We start from the raw sequence: 23,774 nt of genomic DNA, 5'->3' as shown, positions 1-23,774 counted from the left end.
CACACCTGGACAGTCGACACACACACCTGGACAGTCGACACACACACACACACACACACACACACACACCTGGACAGTCGACACACACACACACACACACACACACACCTGGACAGTCGACACACACACACACACCTGGACAGTCGACACACACACACACACCTGGACAGTCGACACACACACACACACACCTGGACAGTCGACACACACACACACACACCTGGACAGTCGACACACACACACACACACCTGGACAGTCGACACACACACACCTGGACAGTCGACACACACACACACCTGGACAGTCGACACACACACACACCTGGACAGTCGACACACACACACACCTGGACAGTCGACACACACACACACACCTGGACAGTCGACACACACCTGGACAGTCGACACACACACACACCTGGACAGTCGACACACACACACACCTGGACAGTCGACACACACACACACACACACACACACACACACACACACACACCTGGACAGTCGACACACACACACACACACACACCTGGACAGTCGACACACACACACACACACACACACACACACACACACCTGGACAGTCGACACACACACACACACACCTGGACAGTCGACACACACACACACACACCTGGACAGTCGACACACACACACACACCTGGACAGTCGACACACACACACACCTGGACAGTCGACACACACACACACCTGGACAGTCGACACACACACACACCTGGACAGTCGACACACACACACACCTGGACAGTCGACACACACACACACCTGGACAGTCGACACACACACACACCTGGACAGTCGACACACACACACACACCTGGACAGTCGACACACACACACACCTGGACAGTCGACACACACACACACCTGGACAGTCGACACACACACACACCTGGACAGTCGACACACACACACACCTGGACAGTCGACACACACACCTGGACAGTCGACACACACACACACACACACACACCTGGACAGTCGACACACACACACCTGGACAGTCGACACACACACACCTGGACAGTCGACACACACACACACACACACCTGGACAGTCGACACACACACACACACACACACACACACACCTGGACAGTCGACACACACACACACACACACACACACCTGGACAGTCGACACACACACACACACACCTGGACAGTCGACACACACACCTGGACAGTCGACACACACACACCTGGACAGTCGACACACACACACACACCTGGACAGTCGACACACACACACACCTGGACAGTCGACACACACACACACACCTGGACAGTCGACACACACACACACACCTGGACAGTCGACACACACACACACCTGGACAGTCGACACACACACACACACCTGGACAGTCGACACACACCTGGACAGTCGACACACACACACACCTGGACAGTCGACACACACACACACCTGGACAGTCGACACACACACACACACACACACACACACACACACACACACACCTGGACAGTCGACACACACACACACCTGGACAGTCGACACACACACCTGGACAGTCGACACACACACACACACACCTGGACAGTCGACACACACACACACACACCTGGACAGTCGACACACACACACACACCTGGACAGTCGACACACACACACACACACACCTGGACAGTCGACACACACACACACACACACACACACCTGGACAGTCGACACACACACACACACACACACACCTGGACAGTCGACACACACACACACACACACACCTGGACAGTCGACACACACACCTGGACAGTCGACACACACACACACACCTGGACAGTCGACACACACACACACACCTGGACAGTCGACACACACACACACACCTGGACAGTCGACACACACACACACACACACACCTGGACAGTCGACACACACACACACACACCTGGACAGTCGACACACACCTGGACAGTCGACACACACCTGGACAGTCGACACACACACACACACACACCTGGACAGTCGACACACACACACACACACACCTGGACAGTCGACACACACACACACACACACACACACACACTTGGACAGTCGACACACACACACACACACCTGGACAGTCGACACACACCTGGACAGTCGACACACACCTGGACAGTCGACACACACACACACCTGGACAGTCGACCCACACACCTACATACCTGGACAGGTGAAGGTGGAGCATTGCGGGTGAGATTCGGGAGGCCCCCTGTATCCATGTTCTCTGGCCTGAAGGTATTGGAGACTAGGAAACAAAAATACTCCAATTAGCCCGGAATCCAGGAAAGGATATTCATGACACTTCGAGACTCAGACTTTGGCCCGACGCCAGGCAGGAAAAACAGGTTTATTGTGTCAGACGAGGAACCTGCAAGGAATGTATATACAGGTCGGGGAATTCCGAAACTTCACACCACTTCCTTATCGTCTCCAATGGTGTCTGCGCTGTGCAAGGCGGCCAATCACCTTCATACTATCACTTCTCAATTCCATTCAGCAACCCCCCCCCCCCCTTCTCACAGAGAACCGATCCCTCGCCTCCCTTCCCCCACACAAGTCTATAGAGAGCACTATGGTATATGTCAGAGATACATACATAGATATGAGCTGGGGCGATTTTTTTCCCTTAAAAAATCTGCGATTTTTTTTATATAAAAAAAAAAATTAATAAAAAAAACTTGATTTACGATTCGACTCAAGTTTTTTTTTGATGGACACCCCACCGGTCCTGTGGAGCTGCGGCCTTGTCCGGCCTCACGGACTAACCAGATGCCACGGCCTCGCCTAAAAACTCCTGCCCGCAGCTCCTCAGGACCGGCGCAGTGTCAGCGCCAGTCCTGGGGGACATAAAAAAATAAAAATAGATTTTGGCAAAATCTGAATCGATTTGACCTACCAACTCAATTTTTAAATCAAATCGATTTTTTGCACAGCCCTAATATATATATATATTAGGGCTGTGCAAAAAATCGATTTGATTAAAAAAAAAAAAAAAATCGAGTTGGTAGGTCAAATAAATTCAGATTTTGCCAAAAATCGATATTAATATATATATATAACAATAATAATAATAATAATAATAATGTGTGTGTGGGGGGGACGGGACATTAGAGTGTGAGCTCCTCTGGTACAGATAAAATGATGTGACTGGCTCAGTGATCCCTGTACAGCACTGCAGAATACAAATAATAAATATCTTAAAATAAATACTAAGCATAAACGTAAAAATAAATAAAATGTAATAATAAAAATATACAAAGATATTAAAAAAAAAAATTATATGATCTCTGTACATCACTGCAAAATAATACAAATACTGTAATAAAAACAAAGTATAAATCTAAAAATAAATAAAATATAAATACAATTTTAGAGATAGATAGAAAAATAAATAAAATGTATTATATATAAAATGTATAATACAATAAAATATACATATATAATACATTTTATTTATTTTTATATCTATATATAAAAATATAAATACATGTATCATTATATATATATATATATATATATATATATATATATATATATATATATATATATATATATATATATATATATATATACACATATATATATATACACACACACACACACACACACACACACACACACACACACACACACACACACACACACACACACACACACACACACACACACATATATATATATAGAGAGAGAGAAGAGCGAGAAAGAGAGAGCGCAAAGAGAGAGAGCGCAAAGAGAGAGAGCGCAAAGAGAGAGAGCGCAAAGAGAGAGAGAGCGCAAAGAGAGAGAGAGCGCAAAGAGAGAGAGAGAGAGAAGAGCGAGCGAGAGAGAGAGAGAAGAGCGAGCGAGAGAGAGAGAGAAGAGCGAGCGAGAGAGAGAGAGAAGAGCGAGCGAGAGAGAGAGAGAAGAGCGAGCGAGAGAGAGAGAGAAGAGCGAGCGAGAGAGAGAGAAGAGCGAGCGAGAGAGAGAGAAGAGCGAGCGAGAGAGAGAGCGAGAGAGAAAGAGCGAGAGAGAGAAGAGATTATAGAAGAGCGAATATATATATATATATATATATATATATATATATATATATATATATATATATATATATATATATATATATATATATATATCAAAATATTCAGCATTGAAGGTGATAATAAACAATCACCTGGCTTTGGATTGGGCCGGCTGGGGAGGGTTTTGGAGTGACGTTGATCCTCCAGGCCCGAAGCCACCAATTGCGACGGCCCCGGATAGATGCTGCTGTTGTACAAGTCTTGGGGTGTCAGCTTCGCCTGTTTGGCCCCCAGCAGGTAGAGGAATGCCGTGTCTCCGTCTCTCCGAATACCATAAGACATGACCGTCCGATCATCGGAGCACAGGCATTGGCCAATGATCCAGCGCTGAATACTGGGGTGGAACTGATAATCCTTGAAAATCTGAAAAGGCAGCAGAAGGGAGGTGGTCATGGATGCGGACTACGCTGCCCAGCGGACACTAGTAGGAAAACTCGCAAATAGAAATCACTGCCTTAAAAATATGGAACAGCAAGTACTGTGCCTTGAAAAAGTATTCATACCCCTTGAACGTTTCCACATTTTCTCATGTTACAACCAAAAACGTAAATGTATTTTATTGGGATTTTATGTGAGAGACACAAAGTGTCACATAATTGTGAAGTGGAAGGAAAATGATAAATGGTTTTCAATTTTTTTTTTACAAATAAATATGTGAAAAGTGTTGGGGGGAGGGGCATTTGTATTCAGCCCCCTTTACTCAGATAACTAAAATCTAGAGGAATCAATCGCCTTCAGAAGTCACCTGATTAGTAAATAGAGTCCCCCCTGTGAGTCATTTGATCTCAGTATAAATACAGCTGTTCTGTGAAGCCCTCAGAGGTTTGTTAGAGAGCCTTAGTGGACAAACAGCATAATGAAGGCAGAGGAACACACCAGACAGGTCAGGGATAAAGTTGTGGAGAAGTATAAAGCAGGGTTAGGTTATATAATAAAATCTCCCAAGCTTTGAGGATCTCACGGAGCTTCTGTTCAATCCATCATCGGAAAATGGAAAGAGTATGGCACAACTGCAAACCTACCAAGACATGGCCGTCCACCTAAACTGACCGGGCCGGGCAAGGAGAGCATTCATCAGAGAAGCAGCCAAGAGGCCCATGGTAACTCTGGAGGAGCTGCAGAGATCCACAGCTCAGGGGGGAGAATCTGTCCACAGGACAACTATTAGTGGTCTCTCCACAAATCTGCCCTTTATGGAAGAGTGACAAGAAGAAAGACATTGGAGAAAGAAAGTCATAAGAAGTCCTGTTTGTAGTTTGTGAGAAGCCATGTGGGGGAGGGGACACAGCAAACATGTGGGGGAGGGGACACAGCAAACATGTGGAAGAAGGGGCTCTGGTCACATGACACCAACATTTAACTTTTTGGCCTAAAAGCAAAACGCTATGTGTGGCGGAAAACCAACACTGCACATCACCCTGAACACACCATCCCCACTGTGAAACATGGTGGTGGCAGCATCTTGTGGTGGGGATGCTTTTCTTCAGCAGGGACAGGGAAGCTGGTCAGAGTTGATGGGAAGATGGATGGAGACAAATACAGGACAATCTTAGAAGAAAACCTGTTAGAGTCTGTAAAAGACTTGAGACCGGGGGGGGGGGGGGGGGGGGGGGGGGGGTTCACCTTCCAGCAGGACAACGACCCTAAAGTACAGCCAGAGCTACAATGGAATGGTTTACATCAAAGCCTATTCATGTGTTAGAATGGCCCAGTCACAGTCCAGACCTAAATCACATTGAGAATCTGTGGCAAGACTTGAAAATTGCTCATCACAGACGCTCTCCATCCAATCTGACAGAGCTTGAGATATTTTACAGAGAAGAAGAATGGGGCAGAAATGTTCCTCTCTAGATGTGCAAAGCTGGTAGAGACACCCCCAAAAAAACTTGTAGAGAAAGGGGGTTCTACAAAGTATTGACTCCGGGGGGCGCCATACAAATGCCCCCTCCCCCCCACACTTTTCACATATTTATTTGTATCATTTTCCTTCCACTTCACAATTATGTGACACTGTGTGTTGATCCATCACATAAAATCCCAATAAAATAAAATTTACATTTTTGGTTGCAACATTACAAAATGTGGAAAAATTCAAGGGGTATGAATACTTTTTCAAGGCACTGTATGTAAAAATGGGAAAAGACATCAAAAGTGACAGTAAATCTAATAGAGACACGTATGTTACATGTATGAAGGTGAAAATACATTCTCCTCTCAGGCACACAAAAAATTTAAATACAACAAAAGTCATTTTCGGGTAAAAGATGAGGTTACGCCGAGTAAATAGATAACCAACATGGCAAGCCTTAAAATGGCATGTGCCCGTAAAACAGTAACAAGCGTCGGTATCCTATATTTTACACACTTTAACCCCTTGCCGCCCGCAGCCTATTGACGGTGACAGAATGGCACTCCTGCGCGAATCGCCGTAGTTGTACGGCGAGCGCTTAAAAAAAAAAAAAAGAGCATAGGGGGCAGCCAATGTGTGTGTGTGGCTGGCGGCCGTGATGTCCGGCGGCTACCCGTGATTGGCTCCTGAGGAGGACAGAACGGTGATCTGCCCATGCAAATGGACAGATCTCTGCCCTGTCAGGGGCGAGGAGAGCGATCTGTTGTTCCTACTACTTAGGAACAACAATCGGTCTTCTCCACCAGGCAAGTCCCATCCTCCCCCCCACAGTTAGAAACACCTCCCTATGACACACATTTAACCCCTTGAATGCCCCCCCTAGTGTTAACCCCTTACCTGCCAGCAGGGGCAGACTGACCATTGAGTCACTCGGGCACTGCCCGAGGGCCCCATGCCTCTAGGGGGCCCCACAAGGGTTGCCAGGCTCAGTAAAACCAGGGACAGTATGTAAAAATCCCATAATCTTCTATTGCCCGGGGGGCCCCCATGAGTTGTCAGTCCGCCCCTGCCTGCCAGTGAAATTTATACAGTAATCCGTGGCTATTTTTTTAGCACTGTTCGCTGCATAATTGTCAATGGTCCCAAAACAGTGTAAAAAAAAAAAGTTGTCTGATCTGTCCGCTGCAATGTCGCAGTCCCGATTATAAAAAAAAAAAAAAAAAAAAAAAAAAAAAAAAAAAAAAAAAAAAAAATCGATGATCACCGTCATTTTTTTTTTTTAAATCAGATCTTTTTTATTTTTTATATACAAACAACACTGAGACAATACATAATATGTAGTTTCATATACAGGGAGTCCTCGAGTTCCGAATATCCGACTTGCGAACGACTCCTACTTACGGGAGGCTGCGTGGTCACTTTTCGACGGTGGGCACATTCGACGGGACCTTTTCGACGGACCATCGGAAAACGACGTATCTGCCGTTCTGCGCATGCTGTTCTGACTTTTGAACATATTTGGCTTAAGAACAAACCTACAGTCCCTAACCCGTTCGTAACTCGGGGACGGCCTGTATATAATTTTTTTAACATTTTTGTATGTCCTTTTGAATACCATGCATGTGTCTAGGTCTTATTAACCGCTTAAGGAGCGCCTCCTGCACATATACGTCGGCAGAATGGCACGGTTGGGCACAGGCACGTACCTGTACGTCCTCTCAGTGACATGCCGTGTGTAAAAACAGCTTCCCCGTTCTTCACTGTGGCGCCGTCATCGATTGTGTGTTCCCTAATATAGGGATACGCAATTGATGACGTCACACCTATAGCCCCGCCCCCCTACAGTTAGAAACACATATGAGGTCACACATAACCCCTTCAGCGCCCCCTTGTGGTTAACTCCCAAACTGCAATTGTCATTTTCACAGTAATCAGTGCATTTTTAACCACTTCCCGACGGCCGCCGGACGACGATATACGGCCGCAGGGTGGTTCTACTTCTCTGGGGGGCCGTCATTTGACGTCCGCCCCTTTCCGCGTTCCCCGCGCGCAGCGGGGAACTGCTGTGCTGGCCGTGTCCCTTGGACACAGCCAATCACAGATCGCCGTGAATGGCCAATCGGAGTGGCCGTTTCCTAGGCGATCTGTGCGGCCAATGAGAGATGATCTCATATGTTTACATATGAGATCATTTCTCATTGCCGGCTCTCACAGACAGCGGTGCTGTCAGGGAGAGAGGAGACCGATCTGTGTCCCTTGTACATAGAGACACAGATCGGTCACCCCCCCAGCCACCCCCCTTCCCCCACAGTTAGAACACAATACAGGTACACATTTAACCCCTTCCTCACCCCCTAGTGTTAACCCCTTTAATGCCAGTCACATTTATACAGTAATTGGTGCATATTTATAGCACTGATTGCTGTATAAATGTGAATGGCGCCAAAAATGTGTCAAAAGTGTCCGATGTGTCCGCCATGTCGCAGTCCCAATAAAAAAAAAATTAAAAATCGCCGCCATTACTAGTAAAAAAAAATAAAAATAATAATAATAAAAATAATAATAATAATAATAATTCTGTCCCATATTTTGTAAGCACTTATTGCGATTTTTTTTTTTTAACAAAAATATGTAGAAGAATACGTATCGACCTAAACTGAGAAAAAAAAATTGGAAAAAAAAAATTGGGCTATTTAATATAGCAACAAGTAAAAAATATTGAATTTTTTTTCAAAATTGTTGCTTTTTTTTGTTTATAGCGCAAAAAATAAAAACCGCAGAGGTGATCAAATACCATCAAAAGAAAGCTCTATTTGTTGGGAAAAAAAGGGCGTAAATTTTGTTTGGGAGCCACGTCGCATGACCGCGCAATTGTCAGTTAAAGCGACGCAGTGCCGGAAGCTGAAATTTCACCTGGGCAGGAGGGGGGTATATGTGCCCAGTATGGAAGTGGTTAATGCATTTTTTGCTGTGAAAATGACAATGGTCCCAAAAATGTGTTAAAATTGTCCGATGTGTCCGCCATAATGTCGCAGTCACGAAAAAAAAAAAAAAAAAAAAAACGCTGATCGCCGCCATTAGTAGTAAAAAAAAAAAAAAAAATTATAAAAATACAATAAAACTATCCACTATTTTGTAAACGCTATAAATTTTGCACAAACCAATCGATAAACGATTATTGCGATTTTTTTTACCAAAAATAGGTAGAATAATACGTATCGGCCTAAACTAAGGAAAAATAATTTTTTTATATATATTTTTGGGGGATATTTATTATAGCAAAAAGTAAAAAATATTGCATTTTTTTAAAAATTGTCGCTCTATTTTTGTTTATAGCGGAAAAACTAAAAACCGCAGAGGTGATCAAATACCACCAAAAGAAAGCTCTATTTGTGGGGAAAAAAGCACGTCAATTTTGTTTGGGAGCCACGTCGCACGACCGCGCAATTGTCTGTTAAAGCGACGCAGTGCCGAATTGCAAAAACTGGCCGGGTCCTTTAGCTGCCTAAAGGTCCGGGTCTAAAGTGGTTAAAGAATATATTTTTCCATATCCTCATTGTTTACTGTGCCATTAAAGTCTGACCTGGGGCTACCCCTAGGGTCCCACCCCCCCCCCTCTTTTTGTATTTCCATCGCTGTGACCAATCACAGCAGATCAAATGACAAAATTGTACACAATGGATGGCTTCCATTGATGAACCATTCCTTGCGTCGTATTGTGTTAATCTCTGTGATTGGTCACAGTGATCACATGGTACAGACAGGACCAACAACAGACCATCTGTACCATTGAATTAGCTTTGACCAATCGCAGCCAATCACAATACTGAATGTACGGATTTGATTAAGAAAAAAAACGGTTGCTTATAACAGTGAACCTCACTGGTATAAGCAATCATAGTGTGTAAAAAAATAAATAAAAAATCCTGATCACCTCCCCAGAGTAGTACAAGGTTACGAAGGCAACACTGTACTGCTCTGGTCATAGTGTGCAATAATAAAAAAAAAAAAAATATATAATAAATTATAAAATAATTTATTCTTTTTTTTATTTAAATAAAAACGAAAAATTCTATTTTTTTCCCCATTACTAAAATATTTTTAATATATATATATATATATATATATATATATATATATATATATATATATATAAAAAATTAAAAATATTTTAGAAATGGGGAAAAAAAAAATTAGAATTTTTTGTTTTTATTTAAATAACTATAAAAATAATTTATTCGTTTTTTTTTTTTTATTTATTATTTTTTGGTGTTTTTTTTTTTATTGCACACTATGACCAGAGCAGTACAGTGTTGCCATAATTTTTGTGTATATTATATATATATATATATATATATATATATATATATATATATATATATATATATATATATTAGTGCTGTCAGTTAAACGCGTTATTGACGGCGTTAACACAAACCCATGTTAACGCCGTCAATTTTTTTATCGCGCGATTAACGTTCGGGGGTTATACCGTTGTTTAGAGCGGGCGATCGGCTATCCAAACATAACAACCGATGCGGCTAAAAGCCGCTCGGTTGTTATGCCGGAGGGGACATCCCCCCCCTCCCGCCGCTCTGACCGGGCCTCCCGTCCCACCGGGAGACCCGATCCTCCATTCGCCGCGTTCTGTGTTCAGGCGGAGACTGACACTAAGCCGTAAGCGGCTTTGATTCAGTCTCCGCATTGAAACCACGGAAGCGGCGTCATGACGTCACTTCCGGGTTTCTCGGCTGCCAATGGCGCCGGATTTAAAAAAAAGTACACAGTATTCAGAATCGCCGTTTTCGGCGATCTGAATACTTTGAAGTGCAAAGGAGGGCTCGGAGGTCTTTTAGACCCCCGATCCCTCCATAAAGAGTACCTGTCACCACCTATTGCTGTCACAGGGGATGTTTACATTCCTTGTGACAGCAATAAAAGTGATCAAAATGTAAAAAAATAAAAAAACACAATTTAATATTATAAAAAAAATAAAAAAAAAATAAGAAAACAAAAAAAAAAATGTTTTAAAGGGTGAACCTCCTTAATCGCGCGATTAATCGTGAGTTAACTATGACATTAATGCGATTAATCGCGATTAGAAATTTTAATCGCTTGACAGCACTAATAGATAGATAGAGATATATATATATATATATATATATATATATATATATATATATATATATATATATATATATATATATATATATATATCTATATATCTATCTATCTATCTATCTATCTATCTATCAGTAGTCAGTGTCCCTGAGCACCGCCACACCAGTTATATGACAACTTTGCACTGCACTGGGGAAAGTATGTTTAAAAAATAAATAAATAAAAAAAGAAGGGGGTCATATGGGGATATGTGTACTGTCCTGGAAAAAAAAAAAAATGTTTTCCTTTATTTAGCCCAAAAAAATTATAAAAAAATAAAAAATTTCCAGTGGTGATCAAATACCATCAACAAAAAACATAAATAAAAATACAGTTATATTTGTGTGAAAAAATGATAAAAACTTCATATGGGTTAAGTGTTGTAATGTCAATACAATTGCCATTCAAAGCGCTGAAAGACAAAAATTGGCCTGAGCAGGAAGGGGGTGACTCCAAAGAGAACAAAGCAATGGGGGATGCAGCGGGTATATTCAGGGCAGTTAAACATGTGGCTGAATTACATGGAGTGCCAGTAGCGCCCCCCCCCCGACCACGCACTAACCTGCTGCTTCAGCATGGCTATGGTAGTGTGACCGTACACATATGTGGTGATATTCACAGAGGCCTTGGCGTCTTCCACTGCGACCTTCATGCTGCAGGGGAGAAGAGACGTTAGTACTCACAATGACCCGCCCACAACACCAGAAATATCTCTCCTCTTAAAAGCAGATATACATGTAAAATTTTATGTTTCTTGGCCTTGTCTTGTGCTGCCGGTGTAGCAGTTCATACACAGCCCTGGATTGAGCATCAACCCATTGTTTGTAATGGTAAGCGTGACCACATGACTGCACTGACCAATGGGAAGCACTTCTTTCTTCTGGAATACCTTCCTGGAAAAAAGAAACCTCAGATGCGCTTCTCATTGGTTAGCAGGGTCACATGGCTGCGCTGACCAATGGGGACATACCAGAGCGGTGTTGGCATTGTTGCTGCCTGTGGCAGAGCGTCAGATGGATGTGATTGGTGGCAGAAGGGGGAGGGACATGTTCACAATTGTCATTGCTCCGATTGGTTCACAGCGATCACAAGGCACAGAGCCGCTCTGAAAAGGCTCTGTGAATTGTGATCTAATGAAAACTAAATGCTCCAAAACCAGCAGGATAGCTCAGTCCTCTGCCAGTGTCCTCACTTGTGATTGTCAGCCCGTCCCCTCCCTCTGCCCTGACTACCCCCCAGGGCTCCGATGCAGGGGTTGGAAGGTCCCGGCTCAGTCCAACCAGGATCCTCAGCCATGGTGGGCCAGCGTTCAGCATCCTGCACTGATCGGGATCTCTGCTGCCATCTCCCGCCAGGAACTCTTCCCCTATGGGGAGTCCCGGTGGGACCACACTAAAAAGTGAGGCCAGCTGGATCTAGACTCTAGAGCAGGGGGTCTCAAAATTGACAGCCCTCCGGCTGTTGCAAAACTAAAAGTCCCATCATGCCTCTGCCTGTAGGAATCATGCTTGTATCTGTGAGCCTTGCAATGCATCATGGGACTTGTAGTTTCGCAACAGCTGGAGGGCCATCAGTTTGAGACCCCTGCTCTAGAGCAGTGGTCTCCAAACTGCGGCCCGGGGGCCAGATGTGGCCCTTTGCTTGATTTAATCCGGCCCTTGGGGTGCTTTTTTATTCATTGGCACCAATGATGGGGCAGAATTTCCTCCCAATGACGGGGCAGAATTTCCTCCCAATGACGGGGCAGAATTGCCTCCCAATGACGGGGCAGAATTGCCTCCCAATGACACCAATGACGGGGGAAAATTGCCTCCCAATGACACCAATGACGGGGTAGAATTTCCTCCCAATGACACCAATGATGGGGCAGAAATGCCTCCCAAAGATGGGGCAGAATTTCCTCCCAATGACACCATTGACGGGGCAGAATATCCTCCCAATGACACCATTGACGGGGCACAATTTCCTCCCAATGGCGGGGCACAATTTCCTCCCAATGATGGGGCACAATTTCCTCCCAATGACACCATTGATGGGGCAGAATTTCCTCCCATTGATGGGGCAGAATTTCCTCCCATTGATGGGGCAGAATTTCCTCCCATTGATGGGGCAGAATTTCCTCCCATTGATGGGGCAGAATTTCCTCCCATTGATGGGGCAGAATTTCCTCCCATTGATGGGGCAGAATTTCCTCCCATTGATGGGGCAGAATTTCCTCCCAATGATGGGGCAGAATTTCCTCCCAATGATGGGGCAGAATTTCCTCCCAATGATGGGGCAGAATTTCCTCCCAATGATGGGGCAGAATTTCCTCCCAATGATGGGGCAGAATTTCCTCCCAATGATGGGGCAGAATTTCCTCCCAATGATGGGGCAGAATTTCCTCCCAATGATGGGGCAGAATTTCCTCCCAATGATGGGGCAGAATTTCCTCCCATTGATGGGGCAGAATTTCCTCCCAATGACACCATTGATGGGGCAGAATTTCCTCCCAATGACACCATTGATGGGGCAGAATTTCCTCCCAATGATGGGGGCAGAATTTCCTCCCAATGATGGGGGCAGATGACACCATTGATGGGGTCCAACGACACCCCCTTGAAGTCTTAAGGACAGTAATCCGGCCCTTTGTTGAAAGTTTGGAGACCCCTGCCCTAGAGGGTGGACCACTGGTTGGCGACCGCTGGTCTAAAAGACCCTCAATGTCTCGCCAATGAATATAATGTAGGGCAGATCAGATGGCGCTGCATTCAAGTCTTCCACAGCCCGTATGACACGGCGAACCCGGAAGTCGCCTCGTTCTGGTGAGTAAACAGGAGGACAACGTAGAGACGCACTCACCAGATCTCGGATTTCGGGTAGCAGGTTGGTTTTAGCTGAATCTGAGTGGAAGCTCTGTACTTGGCCAACTCAGCCGCATAGTGCGCCGCCAGCTTCTGGTCTCCGCTCTCTATGCATCGGCTCAGCCGCGCCGTCAGCTCCTCTGAAAGAAAGAATAAAGAATTCAGAAGACGCTCTCTGCGGGTACATTCAGTAATGGAAACTTAAAAGTGGTTAAGAAACTGAGCGTGTGTGTGCTACAATCCCCTCCGTTATAGTAATGGATGTGCCCCAGTGTATTTTTTAACCACTTAAGACCCGGACCAAAAATGCAGGTAAAGGACCCGGCCAGTTTTAGCGATTCCGCACTGCGTCGATTTAACTGACAAATGCGCGGTCGTGCGACGTGGCTCCCAAACAAAATTGGCGTCCTTTTTATCCCACAAATAGAGCTTTCTTTTGGTGGTATTTGATCACCTCTGCGTTTTTTTTTTATTGCGCTATAATCAAAAATAGAGCGACAATTTTGAAAAAAAATGCAATATTTTTTACTTTTTGCTATAATAAATATCCCCCCCAAAAAAAAAAAATTATATATATATATATATATATATATAATATTTCCTCAGTTCAGGCCGATACGTATTCTTCTACCTATTTTTGGTAAAAAAAAAAAAAAATCACAATAAGCGTTTATCGATTGGTTTGCGCAAAATGTATAGCGTTTACAAAATAGGGGATAGTTTTATTGAATTTTAATAACTTTTTTTTTTTTTTTTTTACTACTAATGGCGGCGATCAGCGATTTTTTTTTGAGACTGCGACAATATGGCAGACACTTCGGACAATTTTGACACATTTTTGGGGCCATTGTCATTTTCACAGCAAAAAATGCATTAAAAATGCACTGATTACTGTGAAAATGACAATTGCAGTTTGGGAGTTAACCACTAGGGGGCGCTGAAGGGGTTAGGTGTGACCTCATATGCGTTTCTAACTGTAGAGGGGCGGGGCTGGACGTGTGACGTCATTGATCGTGTTTCCCTATATCAGGGAACACACGATCAATGACAGCGCCACAGTGAAGAACAGGGAAGCTGTGTTTACACTCACCTCTCCCAGTTCTTCATCTCCAGGGACCGATCGCGGGACAGCACAGGCGTTCTGCAGCACGCAGTGGCAAACAGAGATGCACATCTAAAGGGATGCCAGGATCATGTTCTTTCATTCACAGCTCTGGAGAAGCAGTACAGTGACTGATGCCATCTTATACCCACACATAAAATGCGAAAACCGATACCAGACAACCCCACCCCCTTCCGATACCAGATAACCCCGCCCCTCCACACACTTCAGACTTTCCGGGAAGGGTCAGAAGGTTTTCCTACCCCAGGAACGCACTGCACCGTTCAGGTTGGCGCACAGCCTCTCCACTTACCCTTAGTGCCCAGGTTGCCCATCAGGGAAAGGGGATCGGCCTCTGGTGAGAGGGGTTCTCCAACATTCGGGGGGCTCCTGGGTTTGGTGGGTAACGGCGGCTTCCTTCCGGACAAGTCCGTCTGACTTTTTGCGGCTGTGAAAAGGAAATTCTCAGATAACTAAAGACAAATCACACTTCACTGGTCATCAGTCCTAGACAATTTCACAGATTCGTCTGTAGCCTTCAAGAGGGGAGAAGGACAGAGGAGTCACATGACCAGAGCAAAAAGATGGCCACTCCCCGTCTCTTCCAGGGATCGGTACAGAGCTTGTAGCCAAGTCACAGCCAACCCCTGCCTTGCACTGAGAGTTTCCTATTGGACAGCTGGGACACATGTCTAGGGGTACAAGGTTTCCAATGACAGGTTCTCTTTTACCTCCAACTCCTGTATCATCATCATCCCCAGACTCCGTGGAGGACTCGCCCTTCCTTGTCAGTATCTCCGGACAACGTACTCTTCTTTTCGCAATCAAAATCCCCGGCCTCCACCCGAAGCTTAGCCTTCCTTTCCCTTCTCTCATCCACAGAAAACTCACCCTTCCCCCCCCCCCCCCCATCCAAATCCCTAGAGGACTCGGATCAGTGGCCTCCTCCAGAAGACTCACTCTCCCCTATTACCATCCCTGGTCTTTCTGGAGGACTCACCCTTCTCTCCCCTACCATCATCCTTGGCCTCCCATTTAATACTCATCCTTCACTATCATCATGCTTGGCCTCCTTAAAGGACTCACTCTTGCCTCCCCCTATCATCAACATTGGCCTCAACCTTGACCTTTCAAGGAATACTCACCCACTGCGAATCATCCTCCTTGGCCTCCCCTGAAGGATTCATACTCCTCTATCATCATCTTTGGCCTCCCCCCAGAGGACTCACATTTCCTTCACCCAACATCAACAACCTTCGTCTCCCACAGAATACTCTCCCTCCGCTATCATTTTTGGCCTCCCTCAGAGGACTTGCCCTTCCCCAACATCATCTTCGGCCTCCCCTAGATGATTCAGGCTCCTCTATACTCATCTTTGTCATCCCCAAGTAGACTCACCTTGCCATCTCCTACCATCATCCTTGGTCTCCCTGAAGGACTCACCCTATAATTATCTCCGCCCCCCCCCGGGGACTCACCATCCCCCATCATCATCCTCAACCTCCCCGGGAAGACTCACGCTCCTCCATTCTCATCTTTGGCCTCCCTCAGAGTACTTACCCTTCCCCAACATCATCTTCGACCTCCCCTAGATGATTCAGGCTCCTCTATACTCATCTTTGTCATCCCCAAGTAGACTCACCTTCCCCTCTCCTAGCATCACCCTTGGTCTCCCTGAAGGACTCGCCCTATAATTATCCCCGGCCTCCCTCAGAGGACATACCCTTCCCCAGGATTCAGGCTCCTCTATACTCATCTTTGTCATCCCCAAGTAGACTCACATTCCCCTCTCCTAGCATCACCCTCGGTCTCCCTGAAGGACTCACTCTACCTATAGTTAACTCCGGCCTCCCCCGGGGGGACTCACGTTCCCCTATCATCATCCTCAAGCTCCCCCCGAGAAGACTCACCCTTCACGCTCCTCCATTCTCATCTTTGGCCTCCCCCTCCCTGGCCTCTCCTATCAACCTTGACCTCTAATTCAATACTCACCTTCCGCTATCATCATCATCATCCTTGGCCTCCCTTTGGAGGATTTACACTCCTCGTAACGAAACGTCCCACACTCTGCTTGAGTGCTTTCGTCATCTGCCGCTTCCTCCCAGTCTGAATCTAGATATCAGACATTCCAACCGCTAACAACCACAAAACAAGACGATACTCGTTTGATTGCTGAACATGGACTGTTTATTAGAACCAGAATACCAGTCTTGTATACAGTTGAGGAGGAGGTTCCCCCCTCATGCTCATATTACTCTAACAATACACCTGTAGCCAGAAACAAATTAACATGAGCTAATTAACTAATTCAGGGTTCAAAATGTCAAGTCCTGAGCTACTAGCCAGGCCTCAAGGCGTTTCCCAGGATTGCGGCGAGCTGCGGGCAAGATTTATTAGGCGAGGCCGTGGCTTCGGCCTAGCCCGCGGAGTGCCGGTCCTATAGGAAAAAAAAATCGATTTGGTCAAAACCAGAAACGATTTGCCCTCGCAACTCAATTCAAATAGAATTTTTTGTCTCCAGCCCTATCCTCATCTTTGGACTCCCCCAGCAGACTCACCATCACCCACTCCTACCTCCATCATCCCCAGCTTTCCTCAGAGGACTCGCCCTTCCCTCTCACCATCCTTAGCCTTCCTGAATAAAAGAGTCACCCTTCCCCATCTTCATCCTTGGATTCACACCCCTTTACAAATCATCCCCGGCCTTCCCGAATAAGAGTTACCCTTCCCCATCTTCATCCTTGGCCTCCCCTGGAGGATTCACACCCCTTTACAAATCATCCTTGGCCTTCCCAAAACACTCAACCTTTCATCCTTGGAGGACTCACCCTCCTCTATTACCACCCCCCGGCCTCCCTCAGCATACTCACCCTTCTGGGCCTCTCTGAGGGAGCTGCTCACCACCGTCCAAAACTTCTGGGCCTCCCGCTCATCATCGAAGTTGAAGGCCATGCAGGTAGTGGGATCCTCCAGGACGGTCAGCTGGTGACACAGCGCGGTCCTCAGATCATACGAGATGTCTCTCAGCTGGAACTCCCCGACAATCTGCAAGAGAACAAGAGAAGTCATCAACCATTCCACCCAGAACTTCAGTGTTTGGTGTACAGAGAAGACTCTTCTATCCCTCAGAGATCTTTGCACCGGATGTAATAGGAGAAGCGGGGACACCCAAAATCGGTGAGTGGGACACCGAAAACGCCCGGGTATGCAGGAGCAGAGCCGGGAATTACAGCAGGGAGATCTCACGTGAAGGCAAACTGTATAACAAGCTGAAACTCCACCGATAACTGCTGTTGGAAACACCTGGGTGACCCCGAGAGGAGAAGCAGTGAGGAGGAAGAGAAAGCAGAAGAGAGCTCCGCCGCAGCTTCCCCACCACAAACATGGACGCCGCCGCCCGAGAGGAGAACTTCTACTAAAGAGGAACTTCAACCAAAACTGAGTTTCTTGTTTTGGGTGAGGCGGGGGAAGGGAAGATGGTGTGTTCAACTTTAATTGCTGTCCCTGGAGGGGAGATCACAGGAAGTGAGAAGAGAACTCCGACATAGGAGGAGCACACTGGAAGCAATGACACCGCAATGTTCCCCCGCCATGACACCGCCACCACGTTCCCCCGCCGCCACGTTCCCCCGCCATGACACCGCCGCCACGTTCCCCCGCTATGACACCGCAATGTTCCCCCGCCATGACACCGCCACCACGTTCCCCCGCCGCCACGTTCCCCCGCCATGACACCGCCGCCACGTTCCCCCGCCATGACACCGCCGCCACGTTCCCCCGCCATGACACCGCCGCCACGTTCCCCCGCCATGACACAGCCGCCACGTTCCCCCGCCATGACACAGCCGCCACGTTCCCCCGCCATGACACCGCAATGTTCCCCCGCCACGTTCCCCCGCTATGACACCGCAATGTTCCCCCGCCATGACACCCCTGCCACGTTCCCCCGCCATGACACCGCCGCCAAGTTCCCCCGCCATGACACCGCAATGTTCCCCCGCCACGTTCCCCCGCTATGACACCGCAATGTTCCCCCGCCACGACACCTCAATGTTCCCCCGCCACGACACCGCCGCCACGTTCCCCCGCCACGACACCGCCGCCACGTTCCCCCGCCACGACACCGCCGCCACGTTCCCCCGCCACGACACCGCCGCCACGTTCCCCCGCCACGACACCGCCGCCACGTTCCCCCGCCACGTCCCCCCGCCATGACACCGCCGCCACGTCCCCCCGCCATGACACCGCCGCCACGTCCCCCCGCCATGACACCGCCGCCACGTCCCCCCGCCATGACACCGCCGCCACGTCCCCCCGCCATGACACCGCCGCCACGTCCCCCCGCCATGACACCGCCGCCACGTCCCCCCGCCATGACACCGCCGCCACGTCCCCCCGCCATGACACCGCCGCCACGTCCCCCCGCCATGACACAGCCGCCACGTCCCCCCGCCATGACACAGCCGCCACGTCCCCCCGCCATGACACAGCCGCCACGTCCCCCCGCCATGACACAGCCGCCACGTCCCCCCGCCATGACACAGCCGCCACGTCCCCCCGCCATGACACCGCCGCCACGTCCCCCCGCCATGACACAGCCGCCACGTCCCCCCGCCATGACACAGCCGCCACGTTCCCCCGCCATGACACAGCCGCCACGTCCCCCCGCCATGACACAGCCGCCACGTCCCCCCGCCATGACACAGCCGCCACGCCCCCCCGCCATGACACAGCCGCCACGTCCCCCCGCCATGACACAGCCGCCACGTCCCCCCGCCATGACACAGCCGCCACGTCCCCCCGCCATGACACCGCCGCCACGTCCCCCCGCCATGACACCGCCGCCACGTCCCCCCGCCGCCACGTTCCCCCGCTATGACACCGCAATGTTCCCCCGCCATGACACCTCAATGTTCCCCCGCCATGACACCGCCGCCGCGTTCCCCCGCCATGACACCGCCGCCGCGTTCCCCCGCCATGACACCGCCGCCGCGTTCCCCCGCCATGACACCGCCGCCGCGTTCCCCCGCCATGACACCGCCGCCGCGTTCCCCCGCCATGACACCGCCGCCACGTTCCCCCGCCATGACACCGCCGCCACGTTCCCCCGCCATGACACCGCCGCCACGTTCCCCCGCCATGACACCGCCGCCACGTTCCCCCGCCATGACACCGCCGCCACGTTCCCCCGCCATGACACCGCCGCCACGTTCCCCCGCCATGACAACGCAATGTTCCCCCGCCATGACACCGCCGCCACGTTCCCCCGCCACGTTCCCCCGCCATGACACCACCGGGGACACAGGGGCCCCCAGGACACACCTCCCCCACCACCGGGGACACAGGGGCCCCCAGGACACACCTCCCCCACCACCGGGGACACAGGGGCCCCCAGGACACACCTCCCCCACCACCGGGGACACAGGGGCCCCCAGGACACACCCCCCCCACCCCCGGGGACACAGGGGCCCCCAGGACACACCTCCCCCACCACCGGGGACACAGGGGCCCCCAGGACACACCTCCCCCACCACCGGGGACACAGGGGCCCCCAGGACACACCTCCCCCACCACCGGGGACACAGGGGCCCCCAGGACACACCCCCCCCACCACCGGGGACACAGGGGCCCCCAGGACACACCCCCCCCCCACCACCAGGGACACAGGGGCCCCCCAGGACACACACCCCCCCCCCCCACCACCAGAGACACAGGGGCCCCCAGGACACACCCCCCCCCCCCCACCGCAAGGGACACAGGGGCCCCCAGGACACACCCACCCCCACCACAAGACAGAGGGGCCCCCAGGACACACACACACACCCCACCACCAGGGACACAGGGGCCCCCAGGGCACACCTCCCCCCCACCACCAGGGACACAGGGGCCCCCAGGACACACCCCACCGGGGACACAGGGGCCCCCAGGACACACCCCCCCCCCCACCGGGGACACAGGGGCCCCCAGGACACACCTCCCCCCCACCGGGGACACAGGGGCCCCCAGGACACACACACCCCCACCACCAGGGACACAGGGGCCCCCAGGACACACCTCCCCCCACCGGGGACACAGGGGCCCCCAGGACACACCCCCCCCACCACCAGGGACACAGGGGCCCACAGGACACACACCCCCCCACCACCAGGGACACAGGGGCCCCCAGGACACACACACCCCCACCACGAGACACAGGGGCCCCCAGGACACACACCCCCCCCCACCACCGGGGACACAGGGGCCCCCAGGACACACACACACACACACCCCCCCCCACCAGGGACACAGGGGCCCCCAGGACACACACCCCCACCACCACCAGGGACACAGGGGCCCCCAGGACACACACACCCCCACCACGAGACACAGGGGCCCCCAGGACACACACACCCCCACCACCAGGGACACAGGGGCCCCCAGGACACACACACCCCCACCACGAGACACAGGGGCCCCCAGGACACACACCCCCCCCACCACCGGGGACACAGGGGCCCCCAGGACACACCCCCCCCCCACCACCGGGGACACAGGGGCCCCCAGGACACACACACACACACACCCCCCCCCACCACGAGACACAGGGGCCCCCAGGACACACACACCCCCACCACGAGACACAGGGGCCCCCAGGACACACACACACCCCCCACCGGGGACACAAGGGCCCCCAGGACACACACACACACACACACCCCCCCCCACCAGGGACACAGGGGCCCCCAGGACACACACCCCCACCACCACCAGGGACACAGGGGCCCCCAGGACACACACACCCACCACCAGGGACACAGGGGCCCCCAGGACACCCCCCCCCCCCACCAGAGACACAGGGGCCCCCAGGACACACACACACCCACCACCAGAGACACAGGGGCCCCCAGGACACACCTCCCCCCACCGGGGACACAGGGGCCCCCAGGACACCCCCCCCCCACCACCAGGGACACAGGGGCCCCCAGGACACACACCCCCCCACCACCAGGGACACAGGGGCCCCCAGGACACACACACCCCCACCACGAGACACAGGGGCCCCCAGGACACACACCCCCCCACCACCGGGGACACAGGGGCCCCCAGGACACACACACACACACACACCCCCACCAGGGACACAGGGGCCCCCAGGACACACACCCCCACCACCACCAGGGACACAGGGGCCCCCAGGACACACACACCCACCACCAGGGACACAGGGGCCCCCAGGACACACACACACACACACACACACCCCCCCACCAGGGACACAGGGGCCCCCAGGACACACACCCCCACCACCACCAGGGACACAGGGGCCCCCAGGACACACCCCCCCCCACCAGAGACACAGGGGCCCCCAGGACACACACACACCCACCACCAGAGACACAGGGGCCCCCAGGACACACACACCCACCACCAGGGACACAGGGGCCCCCAGGACACACCCCCCCCACCAGAGACACAGGGGCCCCCAGGACACACACACACCCCCACCAGAGACACAGGGGCCCCCAGGACACACACACCCCACCACCACCAGGGACACAGGGGCCCCCAGGACACACACACCCCCACCAGGGACACAGGGGCCCCCAGGACACACCCCCCCCCCCCCCACCAGAGACACGGGGCCCCCAGGACACACCTCCCCCCCAACCAGGGACACAGGGCCCCCAGGACACCCCCCCCCCCCCACTCACCGTGTTGAGGGTCGGCCCGCGGGCCGGGTTGCGGACAGCCAGGCGGAAGTCTCCGGGGTTCTCGGGCTCCACACTGAGTTGTAATTGAAGTTCCTCCCGAGAGTCCCCCGCCCCCTCCCGCCAGGCCAAGACCGACACCAGCACTGTGGGCAGAGGCTGAGAGGGGCCCCCACCCGCCATTATCGTCCTTTGGGGCCCCCTGTGATCGGCTGACAGACCGGACACTTCCGGATCCCGGGAGAAACACGGCGACACCCACCGGACACAGCGCGGTACTACACCGTCCGTCCACTACAATGGCGGAGACTATGGATCGCCGCCAGAGAGGGAGGGAGCGCCACCTGCCGGACTCACTCAGCACTGCACCCCCTACTGTACATTAGACAGACATCACATGGGTATGTGCGCGCCACCTGCCGGACACACTCAGCACTGCACCCCCCTACTGTACATTAGACAGACATCACATGGGTATGTGCGCGCCACCTGCCGGCCACAGCGCGGTACTACACCACCATCTGCTGATCACACTTTGTACTACAGACCAATACGATACAACAGGGGATATCAAAGAGAGAGTGTGAGCGCCACTTGCCGGCCACAATGCGGTACTGCAACCCCCATATACATATAGTGCAATGACTACTACTACGGAACACTACCTGAGATTGTTAGAGCGCCACCTACAATTCATATCCGGTACTGCACCCCTCTTTCTGTGCCTAGACAGAATATATCATGATAATAAATACTGACAAAAGTAAAAAATAAATAATTAATTATTAAATAATAAATGCAAATGTTAACTAAAAAACATAATACATTAAATTAAATAAAAACTAAAAAATATACAATACAGAAATAACAAATACAAATTATTAATAATATAAACAATTAATAATAATAAATAAAATGTAAAAAATAATAATACATAAATCACCAATCATAATAAATAATAAAACAATATATAAATGAATACATAATAAATAAAATATTAATAAATAATACAAAGATAACAAATAAATAATAAACAATTTA

At 50.4% G+C, this 23,774-nt stretch overlaps 1 protein-coding gene across 1 annotated transcript in view; it reads right to left on the bottom strand.

Annotated features, from left to right (window-relative positions):
• Nucleotides 1-23,011, bottom strand: part of RBCK1 (RANBP2-type and C3HC4-type zinc finger containing 1) — a 57,366-nt gene extending 34,355 nt beyond the window's left edge. The window contains exons 1-7 of the mRNA XM_040355182.1: nt 22,737-23,011; nt 17,916-18,090; nt 15,359-15,493; nt 13,942-14,083; nt 11,663-11,753; nt 4,184-4,454; nt 2,196-2,278 (exon numbers count right to left, since the gene is read on the bottom strand). Of these exons, the coding sequence (XP_040211116.1) occupies nt 2,196-2,278; nt 4,184-4,454; nt 11,663-11,753; nt 13,942-14,083; nt 15,359-15,493; nt 17,916-18,090; nt 22,737-22,916 (1,077 nt within the window). The 5' untranslated portion in view covers nt 22,917-23,011. The remainder of the gene's footprint in view (nt 1-2,195; nt 2,279-4,183; nt 4,455-11,662; nt 11,754-13,941; nt 14,084-15,358; nt 15,494-17,915; nt 18,091-22,736) is intronic.
• Between the last annotated feature and the right edge of the window lie 763 nt (nt 23,012-23,774).

The sequence above is a fragment of the Rana temporaria genome, chromosome 5, assembly GCF_905171775.1.
Source record: "Rana temporaria chromosome 5, aRanTem1.1, whole genome shotgun sequence".
Classification (NCBI taxonomy): domain Eukaryota; kingdom Metazoa; phylum Chordata; class Amphibia; order Anura; family Ranidae; genus Rana; species Rana temporaria.
The sequence above is the reverse complement of the archived record's forward strand: the minus strand, read 5'-3'. Positions and strand labels throughout refer to the sequence as shown.